This window comes from Callorhinchus milii, unplaced genomic scaffold (assembly GCF_018977255.1).
Source record: "Callorhinchus milii isolate IMCB2004 unplaced genomic scaffold, IMCB_Cmil_1.0 Scaffold6, whole genome shotgun sequence".
Taxonomy (NCBI): Eukaryota; Metazoa; Chordata; class Chondrichthyes; order Chimaeriformes; family Callorhinchidae; genus Callorhinchus; species Callorhinchus milii.
The window spans coordinates 22,970,215-22,997,009 of NW_024704747.1; the positions used below are offsets into that span (position 1 = coordinate 22,970,215).

The 26,795-nt window shown below is 39.7% G+C and overlaps 1 protein-coding gene across 1 annotated transcript in view; it reads left to right on the top strand.

The window, feature by feature from the left end:
* Nucleotides 1-26,795, top strand: part of col5a2b (collagen, type V, alpha 2b) — a 100,932-nt gene that overhangs the window by 55,858 nt on the left and 18,279 nt on the right. The window contains exons 13-41 of the mRNA XM_007890222.2: nucleotides 1,305-1,358; nucleotides 1,655-1,708; nucleotides 2,585-2,629; nucleotides 3,698-3,751; nucleotides 5,462-5,506; nucleotides 5,909-5,962; nucleotides 10,594-10,692; nucleotides 10,799-10,843; nucleotides 11,775-11,873; nucleotides 13,439-13,492; nucleotides 14,401-14,508; nucleotides 15,272-15,325; nucleotides 15,437-15,535; nucleotides 16,291-16,344; nucleotides 17,728-17,826; nucleotides 18,263-18,316; nucleotides 18,416-18,469; nucleotides 18,700-18,753; nucleotides 19,571-19,624; nucleotides 21,371-21,415; nucleotides 21,505-21,603; nucleotides 22,569-22,676; nucleotides 22,760-22,813; nucleotides 23,160-23,213; nucleotides 23,367-23,420; nucleotides 23,539-23,592; nucleotides 24,198-24,305; nucleotides 24,751-24,804; nucleotides 25,855-25,908. Coding sequence (XP_007888413.1) covers nucleotides 1,305-1,358; nucleotides 1,655-1,708; nucleotides 2,585-2,629; nucleotides 3,698-3,751; nucleotides 5,462-5,506; nucleotides 5,909-5,962; nucleotides 10,594-10,692; nucleotides 10,799-10,843; nucleotides 11,775-11,873; nucleotides 13,439-13,492; nucleotides 14,401-14,508; nucleotides 15,272-15,325; nucleotides 15,437-15,535; nucleotides 16,291-16,344; nucleotides 17,728-17,826; nucleotides 18,263-18,316; nucleotides 18,416-18,469; nucleotides 18,700-18,753; nucleotides 19,571-19,624; nucleotides 21,371-21,415; nucleotides 21,505-21,603; nucleotides 22,569-22,676; nucleotides 22,760-22,813; nucleotides 23,160-23,213; nucleotides 23,367-23,420; nucleotides 23,539-23,592; nucleotides 24,198-24,305; nucleotides 24,751-24,804; nucleotides 25,855-25,908 — 1,917 coding nt within the window. The remainder of the gene's footprint in view (nucleotides 1-1,304; nucleotides 1,359-1,654; nucleotides 1,709-2,584; nucleotides 2,630-3,697; nucleotides 3,752-5,461; nucleotides 5,507-5,908; nucleotides 5,963-10,593; nucleotides 10,693-10,798; nucleotides 10,844-11,774; nucleotides 11,874-13,438; nucleotides 13,493-14,400; nucleotides 14,509-15,271; nucleotides 15,326-15,436; nucleotides 15,536-16,290; nucleotides 16,345-17,727; nucleotides 17,827-18,262; nucleotides 18,317-18,415; nucleotides 18,470-18,699; nucleotides 18,754-19,570; nucleotides 19,625-21,370; nucleotides 21,416-21,504; nucleotides 21,604-22,568; nucleotides 22,677-22,759; nucleotides 22,814-23,159; nucleotides 23,214-23,366; nucleotides 23,421-23,538; nucleotides 23,593-24,197; nucleotides 24,306-24,750; nucleotides 24,805-25,854; nucleotides 25,909-26,795) is intronic.

Below are 26,795 nucleotides of genomic sequence, written 5' to 3' on the forward strand. Positions count from 1 at the left end.
TGCACAGCTTGGAGACTTTGAGGATGCTAACTTGACAATAAATAATAATAATGATAATAATCCTTGCATTTGATATAGCGCTTTTCACGTCTTCTAGACGTCCCAAAGCGCTTCACAGAATATACTGTAAAGTGAATTGACTGTATATTTGTGGGCGAACGCGGCAGCCAATTGTGCACAGCAATGTCCCACAAACAGTCGTGGATTGAAAATGACCAATTTATTATTGTTTTGTTTTGGAGGGATTATTATTAGATGTGTGGAGTAAGGAAACTTGCCCAAGGTTTCGCCCTGCCCGGAATTGAACTCCGGTCTCTCGCTTGCAAGGCGAGTGCTCTAACCACTGAGCTACAGGACTCTAAATGTAGTTAGTGGTGGTGCTCATTTCTTTTCTTTATAACATGAACATTCCCAAAAGTGCAGCAGTGATTGATTATCAAAGGAGATGGTCTTTTTTCCCCCTCCTTATTTCCAACCTCCTCCCAGCCCCTCCCCAAAAGAAAAGCTCAGGCTCCTAGTCACTGAAGCACAATGAGATGTCCACCTGTTGTCCACCTTGATTTCAAGATCCTCATCCTCACCTTTGATTTCAAGATCCTCATCCTCACCTTTGATTTCAAGATCCTCATCCTCACCTACAAGGCCATTCACGGCCTTGCTCCCTCCTACCTCTCCAACCTACTATCCCCCTACCTACCTGCCCGTACCCTCCGTTCCTCCGGCTCCGGTCTGCTCCACGTCCCCCGCCCCAACCGCCCTACCATCGGTGGTCGGGCCTTCAGCCTCTCAGCCCCGAGGCTCTGGAACTCTATCCCCCAGTGCCTTCGCCTTGCTTCCTCCCTCTCCTCCTTCAAGGCCGGTCTCAAAACCTTTCTCTTTGACCGAGCCTTCAGCTCCCCTCTCGACTCTCTTCCCCCTTCTCGCTCCCTCCCATCCCTCCCCTCACCCTGACCATTTCCCCCCTCCTCGCTCCCTCCCCTCCCCTCACCCTGACCATTTCCCCCCTGCTCGGGTCATGACCCAACTGTGCAGCGCCTTGGGACGTCCTCCTGACGTGAAAGGCGCTTTATAAATGGAATCTTGTTGTTGTTGTTGTTGTTGTTTAAATTTTTATTGTTTTTTAGTTGAGAACTTTTAAGGAGGAATGCAATTGAGTTTTCACAACCGAGTGTATAGAAATCGCATTTCTCCTTTTCAGCCCTGTCGTTTTCCCCTTCATCAATATCCATTGTTTTGATAGATTCATTGGCTGGACTTGAACAGTGACTCTCACCTGAGATAATAATGTCTTTCTACGCTTTCAGGGCTCCCGAGGATTCCCAGGTGCTCCCGGTCAGCCAGGTATCAAGGGTCGGAGAGTAAGTGTACAGGACTATCCTCTTATTGCCATTACTCTAAAAGAACCAGTCACAGGCCGACTGAAATTGTTGTCATATGTTTCAAAGGGTTTCAACAAGTTAACTTTAATCACCTTCATTTACATCTGGAGATCCATTTTATTAACGTGAAATCGGTATTTTGTTGTAAATACATATTTGATTTATTAATTATTAATTATATCTGATAAGCTAGCTGCTTAGAGATGTCTTCTCGTCGCAAAAAGAACTATATAAATGTAAATTGTGTTGTAATATAATTATATTGTTTGTTATAGGGGCACAAAGGCCTTTTTGGCCCTAAAGGTGAAGTTGGAGCTGCAGGCCAGAAGGTAAACATTCAGTGATGAAATGTTACTGCCTCAAACGGGTATTGTGTTTGTTAAATGGGTTTTGGGATATGACCTACAGAATCATAGGTGGAGACATTGCACAGTTCATTTGCAAGCTGCCTGGAAAGTGGGACGGCAGGACATTATTGGTTTTGCTTGAGTGAGGATAAGCAAAAGTTAATTGCAATTGAGAATCAAGGTAATTCATTCATTCTTTGTCTCTGGGACTTATCCGCTTGTTGCTGTGGGGCAGAGGGGTCTGGGAGTCTGGCTGCCATTAGCTGGTGCTGGTTTTAGTTGAGAGCCTTGTCTATGTCTGACTTTAGTCCGGGAGTATTTCCTTCCGGTCATCAGGTACTCAGGAAAGGCAAGGTTGTGTTATCTGCAGGAAAAGGTCCCAGGTTGATTGTAACCTCTCCACTCATAACTAGAATTTGAAATGACACTCAATCTGATTGAATTAGGTCCCACAAATGCTCCGTTCACAATTATATATGTGTGTGTTTGGGGAGATGGTTGCTCTACACTTCAACACATGGAGGGATTGCACATTGCCTCCAGCAGTGAGTGCTGTGTGAGTCTGCAAGGATCTGACTGCAATAATTCTGAGGCCATTCCACTGCCTGTAGTAGTTGGTTGTGGATCCTGTACCTGGATATATGCAGCCATGTGCCTTTGCATTCAAAGCCTCTGCAACAGTTCAGTAGCTTGCGACTGAGATGGAACTTGCCGTTTGGTTGTTGGGAAGACATTTAAAAGGTGACACCTGTTTCGTGTCGGGCTCTATTACTGGGGGCTCTCAGAAACGCATCGGGCTAGATAGCTTGCGCTTAGCATAGTGTCGTTACCATGGTCTTTTCTTTACCTCTGTCTTAGGGTGAACATGGTTATCTTGGTGCCATGGGGCCTCCTGGTTCATCGGTAAGTTTGTTTCTCAAAAGTTTTTTTCTGATTGATGGAGATGCCTGTAGTTATTTACAATTTAATACCAGGTTGCTAGCAAATCCTGAGATATTACAGTCGTTTTCTGGAGCTAGCCATTTTCAGCTCAAACAGTTAACTGTTGAAACAAAGCCTAAAATAGCAGTTTCAAGGCTTTGAAGCCAACAAAATAAGCCATAATAAACATTACCATGTTTGATCATCTAATCCAATATTTCAGCGAGATGGAGACATGATCATATAATTCAAGATGTCAAATGTTATTTTGTTTCTGGTTATTTTTCCTGCTCAACAATACTGAGGTTTAATCCTAAGAAAATGAACAGGTCACAGAGGATGAACAGGCAATACAAGATCACTAAATTGGTCTGATCCTTTGGTCCATCCAAACTCATCTCTCCAGAACACCCACCCAAGCATCCCTCCATCACTGTGTCAAGCAATTTAATATGCTATGTACAAATCCTTTATTCCATTCATTTTGTATTCATCATGAATGAAAGACTCTTACCATTCATTCACTACCTACACAATGAAACTTGAGAGCATCCCGTGAGCAGAACAGATTTGTATTTTAATTTTCAGTTTCAATATTAAAGTTCAATCCTTATTCCAAGTTGACTGATCTGAACTCAGCCAGAATTAGCCTCTTGAAGTCTCCTTGAGCTAATGAGTGGAAAATCTGCTATGCTTTTTCCTTCTGATCTGATCACTATCCAGTGACTCCCACTGGAAATATGTCTGTGTTGGATGTTGGTTGAGGATATGATTCATTTGATTAAGGTTAAAGTTCTAATTCTTGGTTCATTATATAATTATCATTGAAATGATCTCATGCAATGGCATATCCATTTAGTGCAAAGGTGTTAATCCTGAGCAAGACGTTGTTAGAAATTCTGTAAAGGAATCCTTTAAGATAAACTGAGATGTTTTGAGGTCCTCAGTACTTTAATGTCATGATTTGAATTACTTTTATTAAACCTTGATCACAGATCATATCATAATAATTATTATTATTATATCACAGTGTTTTGCTTTTTGTTTTAGGGTCCGAGAGGTATTCCTGGTGAAAGGGGTCGGCTGGGACCTCAAGGTTCCCCTGTAAGTGTTCCATTGAAGTGGTGTTTACCTGCATTACAGCTGTGAACACGATATAGGATGAGTGACAGAGTATGAGCAATAGCTCATGAGGCTGGATATTTATGTTTAATTTCCTAAAACAAGTATATATTTCTGAGAATTTAACCAATGCTCTGTGTAAATATTTATTTTGGACAGCTGGGTATAGGGAATATGTGTGAACCCATCACCATGCTTTATGGTTTCCAATCCAAACTCCTCATTAATATTGTTTCCACTTCTCTGGTATGTCTGGCATGTATTGCATAATTCTCCCGGGGAGAGACACACCCTGTTTACCTAATCTCAAAGAATTTAGGTGCAGGTCAGCAAGGAAAAACACTTAGAGACCAGCTAAAAGAGCATATTCTATCTTTACTGTCCATTAGAGCTTTGGCTTGCAGTTATCTGTACTCTACTTAATGGGATGTTCCGCTGCTCCAGATTCCATCAACAAGCTATGCTGACTGGTCCATCATCAGCAGTGCCCTGGATTACCGTGCCTTGGCCTCACTCATGTAGTGACATACTGAGACCACCACAGAGGATGGACTTGATTCTGATCTTCCATTGCCAAGCATGTCACCTTGGAACCAAATCAGCCCCAAAGTCTGCCCCCCCACCCCCCAATGATAGTCAATGGTTGGTTAGACATTAAACTATATTATAAAAATAAAACCATCTTAGTGGTAGGAAAGGAAATGTCAATCGATGTGTATTTAAAGAAAGAAAGAAAAGCTTCTTCCTGGAACAATTCTTTCATTTGTTTTATGTCACCTATGTCTTCGTATTAGTTCAAGCATGACTCTCAGTAAACTGATGACTGAAACCAAGGCTGCTCAGGTAGTCCAGCAATCGCAGTGCAAGCCTTTTGGAAACTGGATTCTCTGCCTGAGAAGTTAATTTAAACTATTTTCTCCGCCAGCAACTGTCTCTTTGACACCTGTTCGGAACATATTTTCTTGGCCAACATCCCTGTAGACTACCTTGAATTGTCAGCCAGTTCACAAGAGTTGAATTTATATTTGGCTTAGGGCTATTGTTCAATCAGTAGCCAAGAATGTAACACAGCGCTCCAGTTTTGAGTATAAAGTTTCGTAGCAGATGGGTTCACAGCTTTCTTGTCTTGTCCCGGCTTCTCAGAGGGTCACTTGCTGCATTGTCTGCTTCACACCATTCTGAGGCCACAATGCACACCCACCTATTCTAGTTAAATGGTCATTTGCTATCGGATTAATATGGAAGCATCACTTTGTTTTCATTAACGCAAATCATCTTATTTTATTGTGTGTTGAAGCCAATCTATGAAGCTATTGCGTCTCCGATAAACCTTTATTTTTAGTCATTCATTTCCACTCTATTTCATACCAAAGTAAATCCAATATTGTAATAAAAGACTCTTTTCTCCAAAAACCAAACACCAACAAATTACATTTGGATAGCGCCTTTCACCTCTGGAGGACACCTCAAGGCCCTGGGCAATCAGTAATCCGCACCCGAGCTGGTGGTTGTGATCGGGAGAGGTGGGGGGTAAGGGGTAGATGGGTGACCAAACGGTCGAAGAGGAGGGTCTTGAGATGGGTGTTGAAAGGTGGCAAGGGAGGGGGTGAGGCAGAGACATGTAAACCTAGGAAGCTCCCAAATAAAATTGATCCAAATTTCATGAGCTTTTCTTTTCCCTCCGTTCCCCAGGGTACTCGTGGTGCGATTGGCATGCCTGGTCTGCCTGGTGGTTCGGTAAGTTAAGTGTACCTGGGTCGTGGCTTATAAGCCTTGGATGGGCTTGTTTTCATTTCTTTCCTGTCAATTTATTTTCTTGATAATTGCTTGGACTTTTAGCATTAGCTTTGTTTACTTACAAGTTCTTTGCAACATATCCTTTCAACCGATCGAGCTTTCTGTTACTATAAGCTCACACTATTAGAATTATCAATATCTATTTCTAATCACTTGGATATGTACGTCATTCAAGCTGTCAAGAGTATGCTGTTAGATTTCTTATTTTCCACAGGCAAACACTATGAATTTGAAGATTGAAATTTAAATCTATTAATATTTATTTGCATGGTTTATTTTACTTTTGCAAAATCAGTGTTTATCTTCATTGTAGTGAAGTAATCACTTGCTGCTCTTTTTTAGGGTCCAATTGGTTTAAAGGGTCCTTCTGGTTTCCCAGGTCGACCAGGGGTGAAGGTAAATATGAATGACAATTAACTTTATTTCCTCACTTTTCCTCACCTATACTCACTTAAGAAATTTGTGCTGTAGATTTAAATCAAAAGTGAAGGAAATGGGTTCAATATGTATTTGTCACTGTGGTACTGGAGGAACATTTTAGAATTATGCTCCACATCCTTAACTGTATTGATCTCAAGGGTGTTTCTTGCACTTCTAATCTCTTTACCCTTTTTGTTAGCTAATTCAATTACAGAATAATTGTACGGTATGTGGTGCCACCTTGGTTCAGTTGGTAGTACAGAACTCCCACCTCTCAGTCATAAGGTCCTGCATTAAAGACCCATGTTGGGCTAATAGATCAGGCTGACATTCCACTGCAGGGCTGGGGGAGGTTAGCATTGTTGAGTTTGCTGTCCTTCAGATAAAACTTTAAAATCAGGGCAACATTCATGTTCAGATGGATGTTAAACAAGAGAAGGAAGTTTCTCCTGCTGTTCCGGCCAACACGTCTCCAAATAAAATGGACATTCACTTCATGGCTCTTTGTGGAACTTTGCTTATGAATTGGCTGTCATATTAGCTACAAATATAGTCACTACACTTAACAGCAACATCCTGCAGAGGACTTTGAGATGTCTTGACTTTGTAGGCACCATATCAAATTCAAAGATTGTTCACTCCCCATTTCTATAGTCTTTTATTCATGTATTCCCTTTCTAGTTGACCCATTCATGTACTTCAGAGAATGGTTCATTATTTTAGGCCATTTGCTTATCAATCTGTAAACTAAGGGAGCTACTAAGAGTGTAGGAGGAACATCTTTACACAATGGATGGTGAGATTGAGGAACTCATTGATGTGGTTGAAGCAAGAAATGTTCACCGATTTAAGAATAAACTTGATTCATGAATTAGGGAGAAGGTAATAAATTGGGATAGAGAGGAATAGAAAAGGTGGAGACTCGTGTGGAACATAAACATTGGCACAAACTTGTTGTGCTGAATAGTCTATTTACGTGCCCATTTGATTCTATTTGATTCTAAGTTTAAATATTCATTGCAATTTAGAATTTAGGCTAATTTAATAATCAGAGTACCTAATTATCCTTAGTATCAGTTTTGTTTCAGAGAAAAATAAGTTCTTTGTTCTGGTAGAGTCTTCAGGGTGTGATTTCCTGGCAATCTGACGGATAAGAAAGCTACGAAGAGATTAAACTTTCTTCACAGGGGTTTCTCCTTGGGGTAAACAGCTGTCAAAGCTCTGCTGCCTCCAACTTACTCAACACAGAAGGTACAAATATTTAGGCTATGAAATCATTAACACAGAAGGACTGGAAAATGTTGGTAAATTTGGCTCATCCAGTGGGAATATTTAATAAAATACCCTGCAGTTTAAAAATGAACAGTTTCCAGCCACCCACTGAAAAATAATATATATCATAATCCTTACTTTTGACATAGTGTTATTGCATTATTAGAATGTCTCGAAGTGCTTCAGAGGATTTGCTGTAGAGGATAGTGACTGTATTTTGTACACAAACACAGCAGCCAATTTGCACACAAAATATTTTTTGAATAGTGCTATAGGGTCTTTTATTGTTCAGCTGTACAGGCAGATGAGACTTCAATTTAACATCTCATTTGAAGGATGGCACCTCTGACAATACAATACACACTGAATACTGCATTGGAGCAACAGTCTAGACTGTGAACTCAAAGTCTCAATGTCTCATCGTGTTATTCTCTGTGGTAACTTATAGTGAATGCAGTGACTGGACTGGAAGTTTGTAACTTTCAATATCAAATTTTGTTCCAGTGTGTGAAGGGATACTTCAATGTTCAAATGTTATTAAAATTGTAGAAATTATTAATTCAGTTGATCTAAGTTTAAGGCTGGTTCTTTGTTGTGATGCACTTGTTCAATCTTCAGTTAGAAATTGCAAAACTAATCCTGTAATAATAATTGTTAACTCTGAGGAAAAATGAAATAATAATTGCAGTAAACCTGACATCCCCTATTCACTATGAGTGTTTGTTTGTGGCTGTGATACCTAAAACAAAATCTCAAATAATCTAAAAACTTAATGAATAGAAACTAGGTTTGGGGGGTGGGTGCTGATTGCTCAGCACATGAATACACCATGTGGTGTGGCAAGGAGCCACCTGGTCCCGGAAGGACCCCCATTTGATCCTTGGAATTGTGCTGACTTAGCTGTTCTTAGCTAAGCAGCAGTAGAGCATTTACAATTAACCTCCATCACCATGTGTTCGAAAGGCAAAACGTCAGCCAAAGTGTTTGCTTACATTGGCTGCACAGTGACTCCTGCTGGACTTGTAAGTGTATGTATCATCAATGAGGACAGGAACAGGCTTGGCTGTGTATATCCTGTAGTTGAATCATTTGCCAACGCTCATAGTGAGACTCGAGCATGAAGAACAATCAATTGGATACGATACTGCCTGTGGAACTGTGCCCAGTCTTGTGTTGCTCCCTTTAGAAAATTAGGGGTAAGTAGAGAGAACCAAAGGGAAAGCTGTTGGAAAAAAAGATGTTCTGCAGCAAAAAGCGAAATAGAACTCCAAATATGAAAATGTTAAATATTCGGCATTACAATTTTACTTTCTATGTCGGACAAATTCCCCAGTATTTAATTTTATTAGCTCTATTTAGAGAAAGATTCTGAAAGTGCATTTCTGTGAAACAGATGGTGTATTCATGCATTCAATGTCTTTATTTGCTGCTGTAAGTCGCTAACCTTTCCTGCAAGAAGTTTCTTACCAATAAAATATTGACAGTGCCGAAAGTGGCCATCCAAGAAATCTGACCTGCAATGTCTCATCAACATTTCAGCACGACATTGATTTGCAGTATTAGCTTTGGCAGTCAAACAATGGGGTAAATATAACCAAAGGTTTCAGACATGATCACATCAAGGAATGACAATGACCATTTTGAATTAGCCGGTAAACTTGTTTATACTTTGCAACACGAAAGTCAGGAGTGTACGTATTACTGTTAGGCTTGGCTCAGCTTATTATCTTACTCCAATGTTACCTTTTCCTTGACAAGTTGGCTGATCTGAATCGAGATCTGAGCCAAATGATATGAGAGCCAATCACTTATACTTGAAGTAGAAAAATAGCTAATACTTATTGCATCAGATGGTGAAATCCTACAGTACACTTTGGCATATTCAGATGTATTTCTGAAGCAGAATTTTCCTTTCTGAGCTAGACATATCTTTTTTGGCCATGCTGCAACCCTCTCACATTCAGTTTTGTTTCTATACCCATTGAATTCCAGGATTCTAACTCTGAACCTGCACAAATGCAATTGAGTCAGTACATGTCCATCATCAACATCTTCTGAAAATGTCGATGGCTTTTGAGGCATCTGCATAGCCTAGAATTGAAAGATGAGTCCCTCATATATGGAAATATCAATACTAGTTATACTGCACTAACTCCCTTTTTGTTTATCGGATGAACAACCTGAATAAGTATTTCACTACAGAAATGCTTGAGGATTATTCAGTCCAATGTCAAAAAGATATTTGGAATTTTACTTATTGTCCATTCCCAATATGATTTATTATTTTTTATTTATGATTCAAGTACCTTATTCCAAACTTGTAATGAGCTTAAAAAGCTAAGAAAGTCAAAAGCCTGTAGACGTGCATCTATTTGTTGTGTCATTTACAGTATCACAGCAAATTAGAATGGGTTGAGGTCAGATCAAGAGCAACATTATTATTTGCAGAAATGGCCCTATTTTTCAGTATGCAGAGATGGTCATATGAAACGGAGGTAGGAGGAATTAGCTGTTGAGAAGAAAAAAAACTAAAGAACCAGTGTGTAAAGATGCATCAACATAAATGTATGAGTGTGTGTAAGAGAGTGAGATGTGAAGTACAACGAAATCAGAAGGAATACGAACAGAAAAATAGGAACTAGTGGAACAGGAGAGAGAAAACCTATCTGTTTGAAATAAGGAAACCAAGGAGAGACAAGAAAAGGAGGTGCCAAGAATGGTGATGCAAGGCAAAGGCAAACCTAAAGATGAAGTGAGGAAATAGCATAGTTTGGTGGCTAATGAGAAGTAAAGCAAGATAGATTAATGCTGATGAATATTTGACGATGAGAGAGGAAGTTGAGAGAGGAAGTCCAGTTCCCATAGGATGAGTAGAAAAGAGGCTGGCATTTTTCATAACAAGCTTCTACATTAGTTGCATTATGTGATCAAATTGTCAGTTATATATTTGTGTTAGAATTGTTCTATCTTGGAGGGAATGAATTTGGTTGTTAGTAATTTAACTTTGAGTAGAAAGAAAAATGCCGGGTCACACATGTGATATCCATGAATCCCAACAAATCAAATTAAGCCTTGCTTCCGTGAACACGTGTGACCAGCTTTCTAACCCTTTGCTGTTTCCATTCTCCTAAGGTAGTTAGGATACCATCTGCAAGTTTAAGTTTTCCAGCTTTCTGATTAGTTGTGGTCCCCTTGGCTTGGTAAATACAGGATCGAAGGAGCTTTATTTAACTCTCCAAATCCATTGAATATTTAGAATTAAACCTACATTCACACCAATGCGGGTGTTTAATTATTCTTCTGTTTGCTTCTTTCTTATGCCCTTATTCCCTTAGGGTGAAGCCGGGCCAACAGGAGTCCGTGGTCCTGAAGGACCCCAGGGACAAAGAGGTGAACCAGGCCCACAGGGCTCAACTGGATCTACAGGCAACCTTGTATGTGCTGAACAAAATATTCAAACTTTCGATCATTTCATTTATTAATTCATATTCTACAACCATGATGGATGGATGTTTTATATCTGTATTTTCTTTGTGTTAGGGGCCAGTTGGTATGGATGGAGGTTTTGGTGTTAAAGGCCCAACTGTAAGTTTTTAACAAAACCCATCACCTTACATAGTAATGACGTTTCTTCTCTGTAGTGCACCTGCTCATTGTTGAACTCCCACTATATGTTAGGGTTCAAGTCCATAAAATTAACCACAACTGCTCAGAGAACTAATTCTACCCATTGAAGTCACCCGTACACATACACAATAGAGTCTAGAATAATGTGGGTTGTTGAAAGTAACTTTAGTTAATGTTATCCTGGAATTAACCTTTATAATGTTGAAACAAACATTGTTTTTTTTTAATGATCAGCATGTTCACAATTTGTTTCACAACAAACTACATCACAGGAAACAGAAAACTCCCACATTAAAAGGGAAATGAATATAATCTGGGTCTAATTTGAGAGGTTTGCAAAAAAAGGAATCGTAAATGGCAAAATTATGTAGGCTCTCAGAGATGTCCCTGGAACTCCATTCACTTACTGATCTCCTACTTGCACATAAGCCTCCTTGGCTGCAATCTAGCTTCACTGAAATCAAAATTCAGGTTGGTATTGAAGTAGAGTTCCAGAAGTTTGTCTTGGCACACAACTAGAAATCTCTAGGTTTTGCTTCTTACAAATATTTTTGCAAACATCTCAAGTTCAAATGCAATTTTAATGTAGATCCTTATAGTTATACAAAAGAAGAAGTGCTACATCAAGTAATTCCATTACCCACTAGTGCTATGGCAATTTCTAGTACTGAACAATTTAAATTACTAAACTTGCCAAATTGGTTTTTAATTTTAATTTTCACCCCAAAGTGCAAAAAACATCTTAATCCTCACAATAAACTGAACACTGGTAATCTTACAGAGAGAAACTTTTGGAGTTTCGGGATACTTTATTGTAGAAGACAATGTAGTTTAAAATGAGGTAGGTTCATTACATCAATATTTAATGTAATTATTTTAACATATACAGGGCTCGCCAGGGCTGAGTGGTGCTCATGGTCTCCTAGGACCACATGGATCTACTGGTCCACAAGGGAACACTGGACCTCCAGGAATTAAAGGTCAAATGGTAAGGGAACGATTTGCATTAATTATATAGAACTCTATAGCACTGAGTCAGACCATCTAGCTTAACTAGGACTAGTTATAGGGTTTATACTCCACCAGGATTTATACTCCCCCAGAATTGATAGTGCCTTCCACCCTCCCTTTTCCTAACCCCCTTCCCCCACCCCCGGATACAAATCCCTGACTGTCCAGCATCTTGGGATGTCCTCTCGAAGTGAAAGGTGCTATCTAAATGTAATTTTGTATGGTATACTCCACTTGAACCTTCACCCTGTCTCATATTCCAATTCCTTCTCCCTCTTGAATATTACCTAAAGATTTCCTAAAGATGATCAAGTTAAACTGAAATATTCACTGATTCCCCCATGTCTACTATTCATGCCTCTTCCACTGTTTTCTATCGCTTCTTAATCCCCCCCTTTCCCATGCAATAATTAACATCGGCCTATAAATATCCCTGTAATCTCCAATGCCATTCTCAAAAAGATACTCAGCTCTGTTTGAATGGGGGTATTTGTTGAGAACATTTGAAAGGAGTGCATCCAATCAATGTTTTAGAGTGCAAGGTCTTGCTTGCTTGGAGCCTCTGATTCCAAAAGACTGTCACTCTTTATCCAAGTCTCTGCCAATGGAGTCTTAGATAGACTGGAGTGCGATGGCAATATCTGTCTTGCATCCATTTACAAACTGAAGTTGAGTATCACAGCGGGAAATCAAACTTGTATTCTTGTACTCCCTGAGATAGTACTGTAAATTCGTACTCTGACACTGAGTGTCATTGAGCCACCTTACAACTGAGCTTGTGGACAGTTTCAGAGTTATCTGTGATAATTGGGGAGATTATCAGCATTAGATGTCATTGATCAGGAAATGATGGAAGCAGAGGAGTAAGTAGCAATAGTTAACCTTAGCATTGTTTCAGATAATACATCCCTCATACACGCATTCATAACATCCAGGCTCGACTTCCTGCTTGCTGGCCTCTCCAACTCCTCCCTCCATAGGCCACAGATCATCCAGAACTCTACAGCCCATGTCTTTTCCAACACCAGGCTCTGTGACCCTATCAGCCCCATCCTCACCTGACTGCACTGGCTTCCCATCACACATCACACAGAGGATACAGTTCAAGATCCTGATCTTCACCTTCAAAGCTCTCCATGGCCTTGTTCCCCCCTACCTCTGCAGCCTCTTAACCCTCTACCAATCTGCACCATCCCACCGCTCAGTGGACTCCGACCTGCTTTACGTCCCCCACCTCCCCCGCTCCACCATTGGCGAGCGGGCCTTCAGCCACTCTGCCCTCACCATCTGGAATTCCATCCCGCAGTCCCACCACCTCGCACCCTCCCTTGCCTCCTTCAAGATCCATCTCAAGATCCTCCTCTTCGACCGTGCCTTCAGTCACCCTCCTTCCCTCCCCTGCCCTCCACCCTTGCCGATCCCAAGCCCCAACTCGGGTCCAAAACACTGATTGTCCAGCGACTTGGGACATCCTCCTGACATGAAAGGTGCTATACAAATATCATTTTGTTGTTGAATTGTAATATCAGCTTTGTTTTTCAGGGAGAATCAGGACAAACGGGATACAAGGGAGACAGTGGTGCTAAGGGCGAGCCTGTAAGTTTTTCCACTTAAAGAAACAATGACAATGATCTATTAATTATAGTTAATGATCACATAAATGAAGTATTTGTAGATGTATAAGATTGCATTTAGTGCTTTTCACTATGCAACAATCAGCGATGTAATGGAAATACCATCTGCTTCAACTTTGAATTGAAGCGCATTCCCAGTTTTAGCGAGTTAATGGAAGGGCCAGTCTTGTATACTGAATTTCATTCCCTGGATTTTGTGAATGATGACAGGTGGAACAGCAGAACCCTAAAATAAGGCATTTCATTATAAGGTGGGTATGCCTGTACATTGGGGTGTGACCGGCCAACATTTATTTATCCCAAAAATCCAAAATATGGGGGTTGCCTCCGCCAGCGTTTCAAATTGCCAGCTATGGACCCAAACTGCTGGATCATAATGGAGCTCCAAAGAATGTACTTGTTTTGCATGATCAAGTCATAAGGAAATTCAACATCCGATTTTAGTTCCAGAAAAGCATGACAAAAGGAAGCAATTTCACCTCGTTTTCATACCTGTTGCAGTGGATGACATTTGATAGCCTATGGCCAAATGAACATATTATTAAATAACTGAGTATTTAGATTCAAGATTAAATATAGCACATTTGTTTCAAACAACTTGATCTTTACTGAATACAAGAGAGGTGGTACCCTTCACATCATTTCTGTTCAATAATAACTGACGATGCCTAGGGTCAATTCTTGGATGCAATATACAATAAAAAGATTTTCACACTTTGACAAGAAATATTTCAGTAATCTCACACAAAAAAATAAGAGACTTTGAAAGGAAAATCAATAAAAGGATTGATGTCTATAAGGAATAATTTTATTTTAGCTGGGAAGATACATTACAGATCTGAGAAATGACTCTTATTTTGATTGATCCAGGGTCCTCAAGGTCCACAAGGTTTGCTCGGTCCTATTGGTGAAGAAGGCAAGAGAGGATTTCGTGGAGATCCTGGTACTATTGGCGTGCAAGGTTCAGTTGGAGAAAGAGTAAGATAAATGACACAAACAATATTTGCAATAAATATGTTGTCCAGATAGATTCCGGAAGTTCAAATAACTAACTAGGATACAACATCAAAATGTTTTAATATGGTTGAGTCCATTTTTATATTCAAAGAAATAGAACTTATCTCAACCAATAGGTTAACATTAGTTAATAGAAAAATAACAATTCACTTTGTAAATTGGTTTAAGTAGGGTACAAATGTTGTCATCTGAACTCCTGCCCCTCTGGGCCACTTCCTATAATGATCTTTTTTTTTTGGTCAGCCGGGTGTCTGACACAGCCAGATTTGGCTGGACTGGAAAACTACCGCTCTCCCCCAGCCTTAATCAAATTGTCCTCTATTCCAAGATCCTAGGACAACCTCTTCTCCACCACAAATCAGCTCCTCAGCCCACCTTCCATGCCTTGGCCATCTGCTCGTCTAACTCCAAATGCGAGGAGATTTTGGACTTCTTCGAATCTAAAATTGAGGGGATTCGCTCTGCTGCTTCTTGCAGCCACCAACCCCTCCCAACCTCCCTCTGGACCCCAGCTCTCCCTCCCTCCACATTTTGATCCCGTCTCCCCCTCTTTCATCTTCAGGATTTCCCAAATGAAGCCCACCACTGCACTTTGGTGTGAATCAGTTCCTTCTGGTTAGATAGGGGATAAACGTCAGTAATACCAGTTTGTGTAAGAAGATACAAAGTTACATCTTCCCGGACATGTTGAATACGATTTAATTTGTTTTTTTCTTGTAATCAGGGTTCCCCAGGTAATCGCGGTTTTCCAGGTCAAGATGGACTACCAGGTCCAAAGGTAAGTGCATATTTTGACAGAAGCACCTGAAAATCTACTAGAATACCATGATGCATTCGTGATTTTTTTGAAGCATAATTGAACAACGGTTACGAAAACTCTGTTTTATAGGGTGCTCAGGGACAGCGTGGTATAACCGGACCATCGGGTCCTAAAGGAGCTGCAGGTAACCCAGGCCGCCTTGGTGAGCGTGGTCTCCCGGGTGCAAGGGTAAGAAGATTTACCAGAACATGACAATAGCTCAGTTAAATTACCAGTAACCGTAACAAAATACACCAGCTTTTCTCACACATCTAATTGTTCAGGTTAGGCGACCTTTGTGAAATTCGTAACGGTAACAAAACTGGAGCTGGCATAATGAATTCTGTAAAGTATTATAATATGTCAACAGTGTATACAACACCATCAAAACAAATGATTTTTAAGGACGTTGAAGCCACATTTTGGATTTGGGTAATTGTGATAAATTCAGAAGAATGAATGTGGCTCTTGGAAAAAATCATCCTTTCAGTCTCGTGTACCTGGCCTTGTCCTATACGCCTGTAGTTTACTCCTTTATCCATAACTGCTTTAGTACATTGTACAATACAATACAAAATTTACATTTGTGTAGCACTTTTCACGTTGGGAGGACGTCCCAAGGAGTCAGCATTATAATGGCACTTTTTGAAAACAATGATCACAAACTGATTTTCAAACTTCCAGTCCTTGGTATTAGGAACTTGTTAAGGTTTGCAAAATGTTCATTGTAACTTCATTATCAAAGATTATATTCCTCAGTTTACCATATAGAACATACACTTAAAGATCTTTGTAAAACCGTCTGAATTCAAGAATTTTGCAAAATCAGTGAAACTTTACATTCAACAATAATGGTCATCTAAGGTACAGACAATGAGAAGCAGTTTCATCCGTCTTTGGGATTGGTAAACTTTAACTGTTAAATTGATGTTTTTATTTTTCAGGGTCTTACAGGAAACTCAGGAGGTCAGGGTCCTGAGGGCAAACCTGGAGCAACGGTATGTATTCCAATCAAAATGTTGCTGAAAAAGCCATGATAATCAATGGCCTTGTATTTTCGTTCTAATGAAAAGCATCTTAGAATAGTCCCTGGACTTTACCCTGCAAGTACAAAGGCAGTAACACTCAATCTTAGTTATCAAGGGTCTAAACTTCAAAGAACTTAAAACTTGCAGGAAATTTCTGAGACGCTGGAGTTTTTTAGTCAAGTACTGAGCATGCTTTATTATTACAGACATCAGTGTCCTGTGTTGCTGCTTTCAAACCTATGAACGTACCATTTGTGGCTGTAGAGGGGGCTATTTGACCCGTTGAGGATGCATCATCCGGTGTATTACCTGCTAGTACCTGACATTACTCAAAGAAAGCCACAAAAGAACATCTACCCTAATTAGTCAATCTGTTGCTTTTCGGAGTAACTAATGGTGCAATAACTGGAATAATTAATGTGTTGGAAATCGACTCTGCTTGTAAACAACCAGATCAATAATATGCAAAAGTCATTTGCTGTGCTTCATAAATCGGACTCAAATGCTGCTACATTATGTGGAGAGGAAAATATTCTATTCTTCTACATTATCAACTCTAACCCCAGGACAAATAAGGACCAGTTTCATTCAATGTTTGCAGCTTGATAGCTGCGTGTCTTTTATTAGCAAGGCAGTAAGCTTGTAAAATAATATCTGGATAAATTGCTGAAGAATTCCATATTTACGTTAAAAATGTCTTGCTTACATTTTTACCTTGGTTCAAGGTCAATATGATTTATGATTCAGGCATTGGCAGTTTTAGACCATAGTTTGAACCCAAATAAGGTCACAATACTTGAGAAATATTTACTCCAGCGTGAACTGAATCTTTGCAACTGCTTTAGTTGCGCCAAGAGATATTTGACTCCGTGTACAGAAGCGAACTTGAAAGAAATTCAGTTATTTAATGGCACAGCACATCGCATGTTCTGTCATTGAACCCAGAACAGCTTTTCAATAAATTATTAATCTATTATAATTTTCAAATTTAAGTAAAAAAATCTTAAATCGTGTTAACCGTTTCTTGCAGATAATACCAATCTTACAATTACCTAGTGTATTGCTAGTAAAATTTGTAAAATATTATGTAGCGTACTCTTGTTCCCAAGATGAAACCAATTGAAGTTGTATTTGGTGAATCCCAATAGCAATGGATGTCTGCTTGTATTTAGGGAAGATAATAATAATTATTATTATTATTAGTTAATCGTTGAGATATCTCAAAGCGCTTCACAGAATATACTGTAAAGTGGATTGACTGTATAAGATAAAGAAAAGCAGTGAAATACCTCAATTTAAGGAACAAATAGACCAAATCCCTCCTTACTCATCTGCTCATGTTTTTGCTTAAAGGGTCCACCTGGAGAGGAAGGACGCACAGGTTCATTGGGGTCTATAGGACTAAGAGGTCTAGCTGGTGCTATGGGCTTAGTAGGACAAAGGGGTAACAGTGTAAGTATATGAATTATTTTACTTTGCATGGTTTATATAAAATAGTGCTAAGAGCTACTTTATTCCTTTTCACATCTCATTTGTTAACCTGATCAGTTTAAATAAGACAACCTGTGATCTCTTATGGAATCAAACTGTTTTTAAGCCACAGTTTCAACAAACTGAAACTACAATAAAATGCTGTTGCCATTGATTCCTTGAATTAAAGTGGAAACATGTTTTGCTTTTGCGCTTATGGTCCAAAAAAAATTCTACCAATACGTTTTTTTTAAAAAAGCCAAGGAAAAAGGACATTAGAATTTCAAAGGAAAATAATAAGGAAGACTGAATTTATGTGAGAATTGTCCTGATGCAGATTTGTTTCATCTAGATTAATTGTTTGCGCTTGTGTGAAATGTGAGCTGTGTTAAAGCTTTCTTTGTACTTTATTCTGTAGGGTGACTTTGGTAAGACTGGGGAGAGAGGTTCACCTGGTGTCCCAGGACAGAGAGTAAGTACCGCATTTCTAAACGTTCACACAATGCATTTTAACGTGCCTCAACAAGAATAGCAAGGTAATAGCTATGTTTTATTTCCGATCTATTATTAGGGTATACCTGGCAAGGATGGGGAGACTGGTCCTCAAGGCCATATTGGCCCACCGGTGAGTGCAAACTTTTATAATGACTTTCTAAAGATTTGGTTCAGTTGTTTTACATTTCCTGAATTAGAAATATGTTTTTTTTTGAATAATGCAGGTGATACTCCTATACTTGCTGTGCGTCGCTCTTACTGCTGTAACAGAATATCATTCCTTACCAACGTGAAGAAAGATCTGTAAAAATGACAGTATTTGCAAAGAAGCATTAAACATATATGTATTGTTTTGCTTAGGGTCCAGCAAGTGATAGAGGAGAACAAGGTCCACCTGGCCCACCAGGTTTCCAGGTGAGTACAACAAACATCTGTTACAACAATGATTGATCCAATACATCTTCTGAAGCATTGCTGTAACATGCAAACATTTGTGTGGCAATAATTCAAATTTTTAAGTGCAGTCTGGACACTTACCTGAAAATATCAAAACTGGACAAAACACAATTGTGTGTAACGTACTCATCAACATCAATCACTCATGTGATTTATAATGTGGCCCAACCAATTACTTTAGAATTCTTGATTCACCAGAAAGTTTCTATGTCTATGTAGCTTTCTCCATTTGCAGCTTTATTCAAAACGTGTACAGAATCTCTATCAGTAATTGCGGCCATTCCAAATGTTATACGTGAATAAATGGCGCCTAGAAATACAGCAAAATACTATTAATTGAATATTCATTTTGATAGTGAGAATTATTCATTAAACCCAACTTTTCATATGAACCAGATTCAACATTATAGGAGACTCATTCTACTGAGCTCTCAATTCTGTTTAATTAACTGATAACTATTCAATCATCCAATATTCATTTATCTGAATTTCACAGTATTCCATACCCAATGACCTTGCAGAATGATGCCATGTCAAATTTTATAGGTTGTAATAATTTCGGAATGTTTTTGCCAAAATCAAATCTAGAGAGTATTTACAGAGAGGGAAACGGGACTCCAATTGCATATTTCCAAATTAAAGCAAAGTTGAAGTCTGGACTTTTGAGTCTAAAAGCTGGTTCTCACTTAACTGTTAACTTGGCAGAGAGAAAAAAAAACACTTGTTGGTTATAATTTCATCAAATGTAACTCTTCAATAAACCTTAATATTTTAGGGTCTGCCAGGACCTCCTGGGCCTCCTGGTGAATCGGGCAAGCCTGGTGATGAGGTAAGACGAGATTTCATTTAAAATCCTGAAAAATGTGATGAATTCTTAAATTATTACTTGTTCCCATCGTTCTGAAGGTTGCACCATCAGACTCAGAGCCTTCCTTTCCAACTCTTTTCAAAAAAAACATTTTTTTCTTGACAGCTCTGTTTTCAAAAACCCAAACTAAATTCGCTGTGTCTTGCTCCATGTCCACTGGCTCCATTGTTAACTGCTTTGAGATGCTCTGTGAGTTCAATGGTATCATAAACACAACAACAACTTGCATTTATTTAGCGCCCTTCATGCAGGGTAACGTCCCAGAGCACTGCCAAAACACATTGTCTATTCATCAGAGAGCTTCTAAATAAAACAGAGTAGATGTACGTCTTGCTTTTTCCACTGCTTGTGGGCAATCACTATTATTCGCCATTAATGATGGACTCTATGGTAGTACATTCAAAGTTCTTGGTTCATAACTTCATTTAAATGTGAGTCCAGATCTTTTGAAAAAAAACTTTAACACCTTTGTTGTGTATGTAACATAGAAAATACATTTTGCTACTTTAATGCTTCAATACCTAGTTCTTAAAACTAGTTGAAATGCTAAATAAAGTGCTTCAATTAAATTTGACGTGACACTGTAGATTATTTAAAGACCTAACAGATGTAAAATAACCTGCAACAATGAATGATTCAATTGAAATATCCATTTAACTACCATCTTATATGATACATTTAGCAAGATCCTACATCACATTAAAGTAGTCTGTCTTTGAGATTTGATGTTGTCGATCAGAATAGATCAACATTTACACTACAGTTTTGAAAAGGAATTTAAAGGAATTCAATGTCACTGGTCCTTTTATTTAATAGTCAAGAAGAAAACTCAAAGATCAGCTCAACCTGATTTTTTTTCTGTAGATGCTTGGATGCCTGGATGGTAGTTATAAAAGATAAATTGGCTCAAATTCACATCTGTATAGCTGTGATAAAACTCTATTTATCCTGCAGTGCACCTAGGGATATTATATGGCAATGAATAGCAACCTCTTAGTTATGATCACACAATTATTTCATGTCTGTGGATCTGAACACAATTTTATTAACTAAGTTTTAGCAATTTATGAGTGACTATGACAGAGTCATATAAATCATACTCAAGTTTCCTTCATTTCCACTTCCAAATGCCTTGAAGCTTGACTATAAACATCCAGTCGTAGTCTTTTGATTGTTTTTCTAGTCTTGAGATTTTATTCATATTCTTGCAGTGACTTGTATGTTAATCGCAGTTTGATGCTGTGATGAGAGGATGGTAGAGTGGTTGTTCGGGAAGGATGAGATCAGATAGGCCTGAGGGCCTTCTTCACCCTTCTTGTGATCTTGTGAATGTTTCTGAAACCATATCCTTTTGTACGCTATGGAACACAATTGACTGTCCCCTGAGCTTTGAGTTTGCCGGCTTCACACACCAGTTCTTGGTCTGTGGCATAAATTAACCTCGATCTGTTTCTTTTTCATCTTATTTCTGTCTTACATTGATTATGGACACAGTTCACAATAAAACTTTGATCACATCATCAATATAAACTGACCAGCAGAGCTTGTACAACATCTTGTGAGCTCCAACTCTCTTTATCTGTACGTTTAGAGGTTACCAAAATTACCTAATAGTTTTCTTCGGGTGGGGGGGGGCGTCACAAAAGAAATGCAGATGTTAAAGTACAAACGTTCTCACATTATTTCTTTGAACTTATCTCTTGACAGGGTATCCCAGGCGACCTCGGTCCTCTCGGCCCGCTGGGACCAAGGGTAAGTCCAACTGTATTTAACTGTGAAGTGCGTGATTGTAATAGGGCATAACCCAAGGCAGAGCTGATATTGTATGAATTTTCTTTCAGGGTGAACGTGGCATTCCAGGCGAGCGTGGCACACTTGGGACCCGTGGTCTGCAGGGGCCAAGGGGCATAGCTGGTGCAGCTGGCAAAGATGGAGCAAAGGTAATGTTCACCACTCTTTGCCCCCCAGTCGATTTTTTAACTGTACTTTCACTGCTTTCATGGGGATTTTTATTTGGGGGGGTTTCGAGCCATTATTATATTGATCATCAGATATACACCATAATAATAATAATCCTTGCATTTGATATAGCGCTTTTCACGTCGAGAGGATGTCCCAAAGCGCTTCACAGAACACACTGTAAACTGAATTGACTGTATATTGTGGGCGAACGCGGCAGCCATTGCGCACAGCAATGTCCCACAAACAGTCGTAGATTGAAAATGACCAATTTTTATTATTGTTTTGGTTTTGGAGGGATTATTATTAGGCGTGTGGAGTAAGGAAACTTGCCCAAGGTTTCGTCTTGCCCGGAATTGAACTCAGGTCTCTCGCTTGCAAAGCGAGTGCTCTAACCACTGAGCTACAGGTCTCCACAGGACTCCATACAAATGTTTAGCAGATCTTTATAACGAGGTTTGAGTTTTTAATGATTCTCGAATGAAATGTTGCATGACTGCAGTATCCATTAATTATCAATCAAATCTGCTGAAAGTTGGCTTGAATTCTTTTAATATCTTTTTAGTTAAATAAACAAATTGCAGCGAGTGCAATCGAACCCGACTATAACGAACGCCCTCAGGACTGGAAGAAAAGATTGTTATATCGGTTATACTAGGGTTTGGCCGTCAAAGGGGTGCAAAAATCGGGTCTTGCCGTTGGGTTCCTTTAAACCAACACAATACAAAATTACATTTGTAAAGCACCTTTCACGTCGGGAGGTAGTCTCCCAAGGCAGTGAACAGTGAGAGATTAAGGATTAGGACCCGAGTAGCAGGGGTTGCGATTAGGGAAGGTGGAGGGCAGAGAGGGTAGGGGTAGAAGGATTGTTATAAGCAGGGTTTGTTATGGTGAGGTTCGATTGTAAGAGAAATAAAATTTGATGATTTTTTTTATTTGAGTTTAGGGTCTTACTGGGCCAACGGGATCTACCGGAGATCTGGGACCTCCGGGGCTGCAGGGTATGCCAGGGGAGCGAGGGATTGCTGGGCCTTTAGGTTCTAAGGGTGATCGAGTAAGTAGCCATTTACATTAGACCTCTACACCATATTGTGTTTAAGGTACTTCTGTCCAACAAATTTGTCTTTGCCTCAACAGGGTATTCCTGGAGTGAAAGGGGCTGAAGGCAATCCTGGGAATGATGGTGCTCGAGTAAGTAGACCAATTTTAATCTGGATTTTGCCGTTTCTGAATTTAAAGCTGATTTCGAGCACATTGATAATATTAATAATGCTTGCATTTGATATAGCACCTTATCACGCCTTGGAGATGTCTCAAAGCGCTTCACAGAATATACTCTAAAGTGAATTGACTGTATATTTTGTGGGCAAAATTGTCAACAAATTGATCACAATTTGCTACTCACTGTTCACAGTCAAATGGGATTGAAGTGTTAAATTTATAGAAATAAAAGAGAGATCGGGAATACAATTATTAATTTGTTCTCTCTATGTTGGATGTTCGTTGATGATTTTTATTCTCTGTGCATTTGTAATAGGGTCTCCCTGGTGCTCCTGGTCCCTTTGGTATTTCTGGTCCATCTGGGGAAAAGGTAAATTGCCATGGAACGAACCTCATTTTCACATAATTCCTGGTATCAGAAGTCCAGTTCATTGCAAAGCGAGGTGACTGTGCTTTAATATGAATGTCACTGTCAGTATATTTATTCATAACAGATTGCAATTGATTTGTTTTTGTTTTTCAGGGTGAACCTGGTCCTAGCGGACCACCTGGTCCTCTGGGTTCCCGTGGATCTCCTGTAAGTAAAACATTTCTAAATGTACAAGAATAATTGTTTCATTTGTTATGAGGTTTATAAATTGTATAATATGAGGAAAAGATAATATGAGGGAAAATGACTTCAATCTCTTTTTTAGGGGTCTCGTGGCGAGGCTGGTTCCACTGGAGCTGCCGGATTTGCGGGATCGCCTGTACGTCATCTCTTAACGTTCATTTCACGTAGCGAATAATCGTGACTTCCAATAGCTGCTTTGTAAACGGTTGCACTAGCTGCACAGCATTGAGTTTTCAAAGTTGAGCCTGTATGTTTGCTGCGTGGTTTGTAAGGGTATTGTGAAATGTAACAATTACTGTGAATTACAACATGACTCTCAGTCTAGGACATGTAGAAGATGCATGACAAGTAAAGGTTATACAATTGTCGAGGAAGCCTGCCTAATCTATAAAAAAGTGACATAAGGATTGGATTGTGGAGTTCTTGTTCATTGGATTCAGTAAACTTTATGCTTCCAATATAATTCTACAGTTTAAGATGGGAGTTAAGCTGTAGAGAGCTGAGCTGGTATTACATGTCATGAACATATGAAAGGTAACAAAGTCATTGAAGCCATGTGGGAGAAATCTAATAAGGAAACTTTAATAAAGTATCTCCCCTGCTGTTTTGAAAGTAATATCTGTGGCATAAATATACTACATTTGGAGAAATCTCGATAACACTGTTCACTTTCCACCAAACGTTTTTTTTGGATTTTAGCAATATGTCTACTTACTAAATGAGTAAATTTGCTTCAAACAGGGTGCTGATGGTCAGCCTGGAGTTAAAGGTGAGACCGGTGAGCCTGGTCAGAAAGGTGATGCTGGTTCTCCAGGCCCACAAGGTCTAGCAGGATCTCCTGGCCCCCCAGTAAGTAACATAGAATTGGTTACTTGGTGGTGGATTGTAATGTAAATAATCCTTACATTTACTATACCGACTTTCACATCAGAAAGACGTACCCAAAGTGCTTCACAGGATTTATTGTAAAGTGTAGTAACTGTATTTTGTGGGCAACTAAATTGGGCAGAGTAATGTCCCACAAACAGCCATAAAGTGACATGATCGATTTTACCTGGGAGTTTGTTGATCGGGACGGAAAGAAATTCCTTTCTCTTTTTGAGTATTGTTATGGGATCTTTAACATCCACCTGAACAGGCTGATGGGACGTTAGTTTATACCTGAGCTGAAAGACTCCTCTTGTAACATTCCGGTCTCCCCCAGCACTATGTTGGAGAATCAACCTAGTCTGTGAGTTCAATGATGTGGGACTGTAAAAACATATATTTTACATGTTTCTAATTCCTTTTCAAGGGTCCTAGTGGTGTCACAGGTCTAAAAGGTGGTCGTGGTACCAAGGGGCCACTTGTAAGTATACTTTTCAAGATGCATATTTTTTACCCCCTATTAAATAATTTAATCTGCTTTTTCTTTACGTATTATCTATATTAATTGTCAGTAGTTTTAAGTAACATGGATTTATCTTCGGGTTAACACGTACATGAGTTGGGGATTTTATCATACAACAACAAACAACAAAATTACATTTGTAAACGCTTTTCACGTCGGGAGGACATCCCAAGGGGCTGAACAGTCGGGGACCAGGACCTGAGCATGGGGGGAGGGTGTAGGGTTGGGATGAGGGAGGGCAGAGAGATAGGAGGGCGGCTGAAGGCATGGTCGAAAAGGAGGGACTTGAGGCATGCCATGTTGGAGGCAAAGGAGGGAGCCAGGCGAAGGAATTGTGGGATGGAGTTCCAAAGGGTGGGGGCAGAGAGACTGACAGTCTGTCAGGACATCAGTTGTCCTGGAATCGAGGGTGGAGGCAGAGAGATAGAGTTCGGTTTCATCCGCATACATGTGGAAGTTGACCCCATGTCTGCGGATGATGTCACCAAGGGGGAGCACGTAGAAGTTGAAAAGGAGGGGACTGGGGACAGAGCCCTGAGGAACACCGCATGAGTCTGTGTGGGGGCTGGAAGAGAAACTGTTGACGGAGACAAATTGGAGACGATGTGAGAGATAAGATTTGAACCATTCAAGAACAGAACTTTGAAGGTTGAGGTGAGAGGAGAGGTGGTGGACGAGGATGGAGTAGTCCTCTGAAGCAAAATAATTGAGGTATATGCTGTAAATCTAGGTTTGACTATTCAGGGAAAAAAAGATATTCTGTAGAATAGGAATAATCTTGATGGGGGGGAAAGACTCTTGAACTAAAACAAGGTTACCTTAAGCATCGTACAATATAATATGTCACGCCCCCACCACACACACACACACACACAATTTATGATAATTATACCTACTATTTGTTGATTGCAGAAATGTTTAACAATATAGTTGAAAGAGGGATTATTGAAATGCATGTTTGGCTTGGATGCTCACTTACCTATAACAATGCTCTTCTTACATCAACAGGGGCCCACCGGATTTCCTGGACCTGCAGGTAGAGTTGGACCACCTGGATCCCCCGTAAGTAACGATCATTTCAGAACAGCTTCGGGGTGACATCTCTCTCCCTTCTAAGTACAGCAATTTTGATCATATGTGAGATCATAAGAGATCTGGACTTGGGTATAGGGAGTATAATTTCAAAGTTTGCAGATGATACTAAGCGAGGAAAAGTAGTAAACAGTGAGGAGGATAGTAGCAGACTGCAAGAGGACATAGACAGACTGGTAAAATGGGCAGACACGTGGCAGATGAAGTTTAATGCGGATAAGTGTAAAGTGATGCATTTTGGGAGGAAGAATGAGGAGAGGTAATATAAGCTGATGGTGGAATCTTAAAGGGGGTGAAGGAACAGAGAGGAGGTTCATATAAGTAAATCTTTGAAGGTGGCAGAACAGGTAGATAAAGCTGTTAAAAAGGCATACAGGATACTAGGCTTTATAAACAGGGGCATAGAATACAAAAGTCAGGAAGTTATGATGAACCTTTATAAAACACTGGTTAGATCTCAGCTAGAGTACCGTGTTCAGTTCTGGGCACAACACACTTTAGGAAGGATGTCAAGACATTGGAGAGGGTGCAAAGGAGATTTACCAGGATGGTACCAGAAATGAGGAGCTTCAGTTATCAGGAGAAGCTAGAGAAGCTAGGAGACTTACTAGAAGTTTTCAAAAATATGAGGGGTTTGATAGGGTGAACAAGGAGAAACTTTTTCCACTGGTGGGTAACCCGAGAAACACTGATTTAAAATAGTTGTTGAAAGAAACAGAGGGGAGGTGAGGAGAAATGTTTTCACACAGCGAGTTGTTCAGATCTGGAATGCATTGCCTGAAAGGGTGGTGGAAGCCAATTCAATAACAACTTTTAAGAGAGAAGTAGATAATTATTTGTGGAGGACAAGTTTGCAG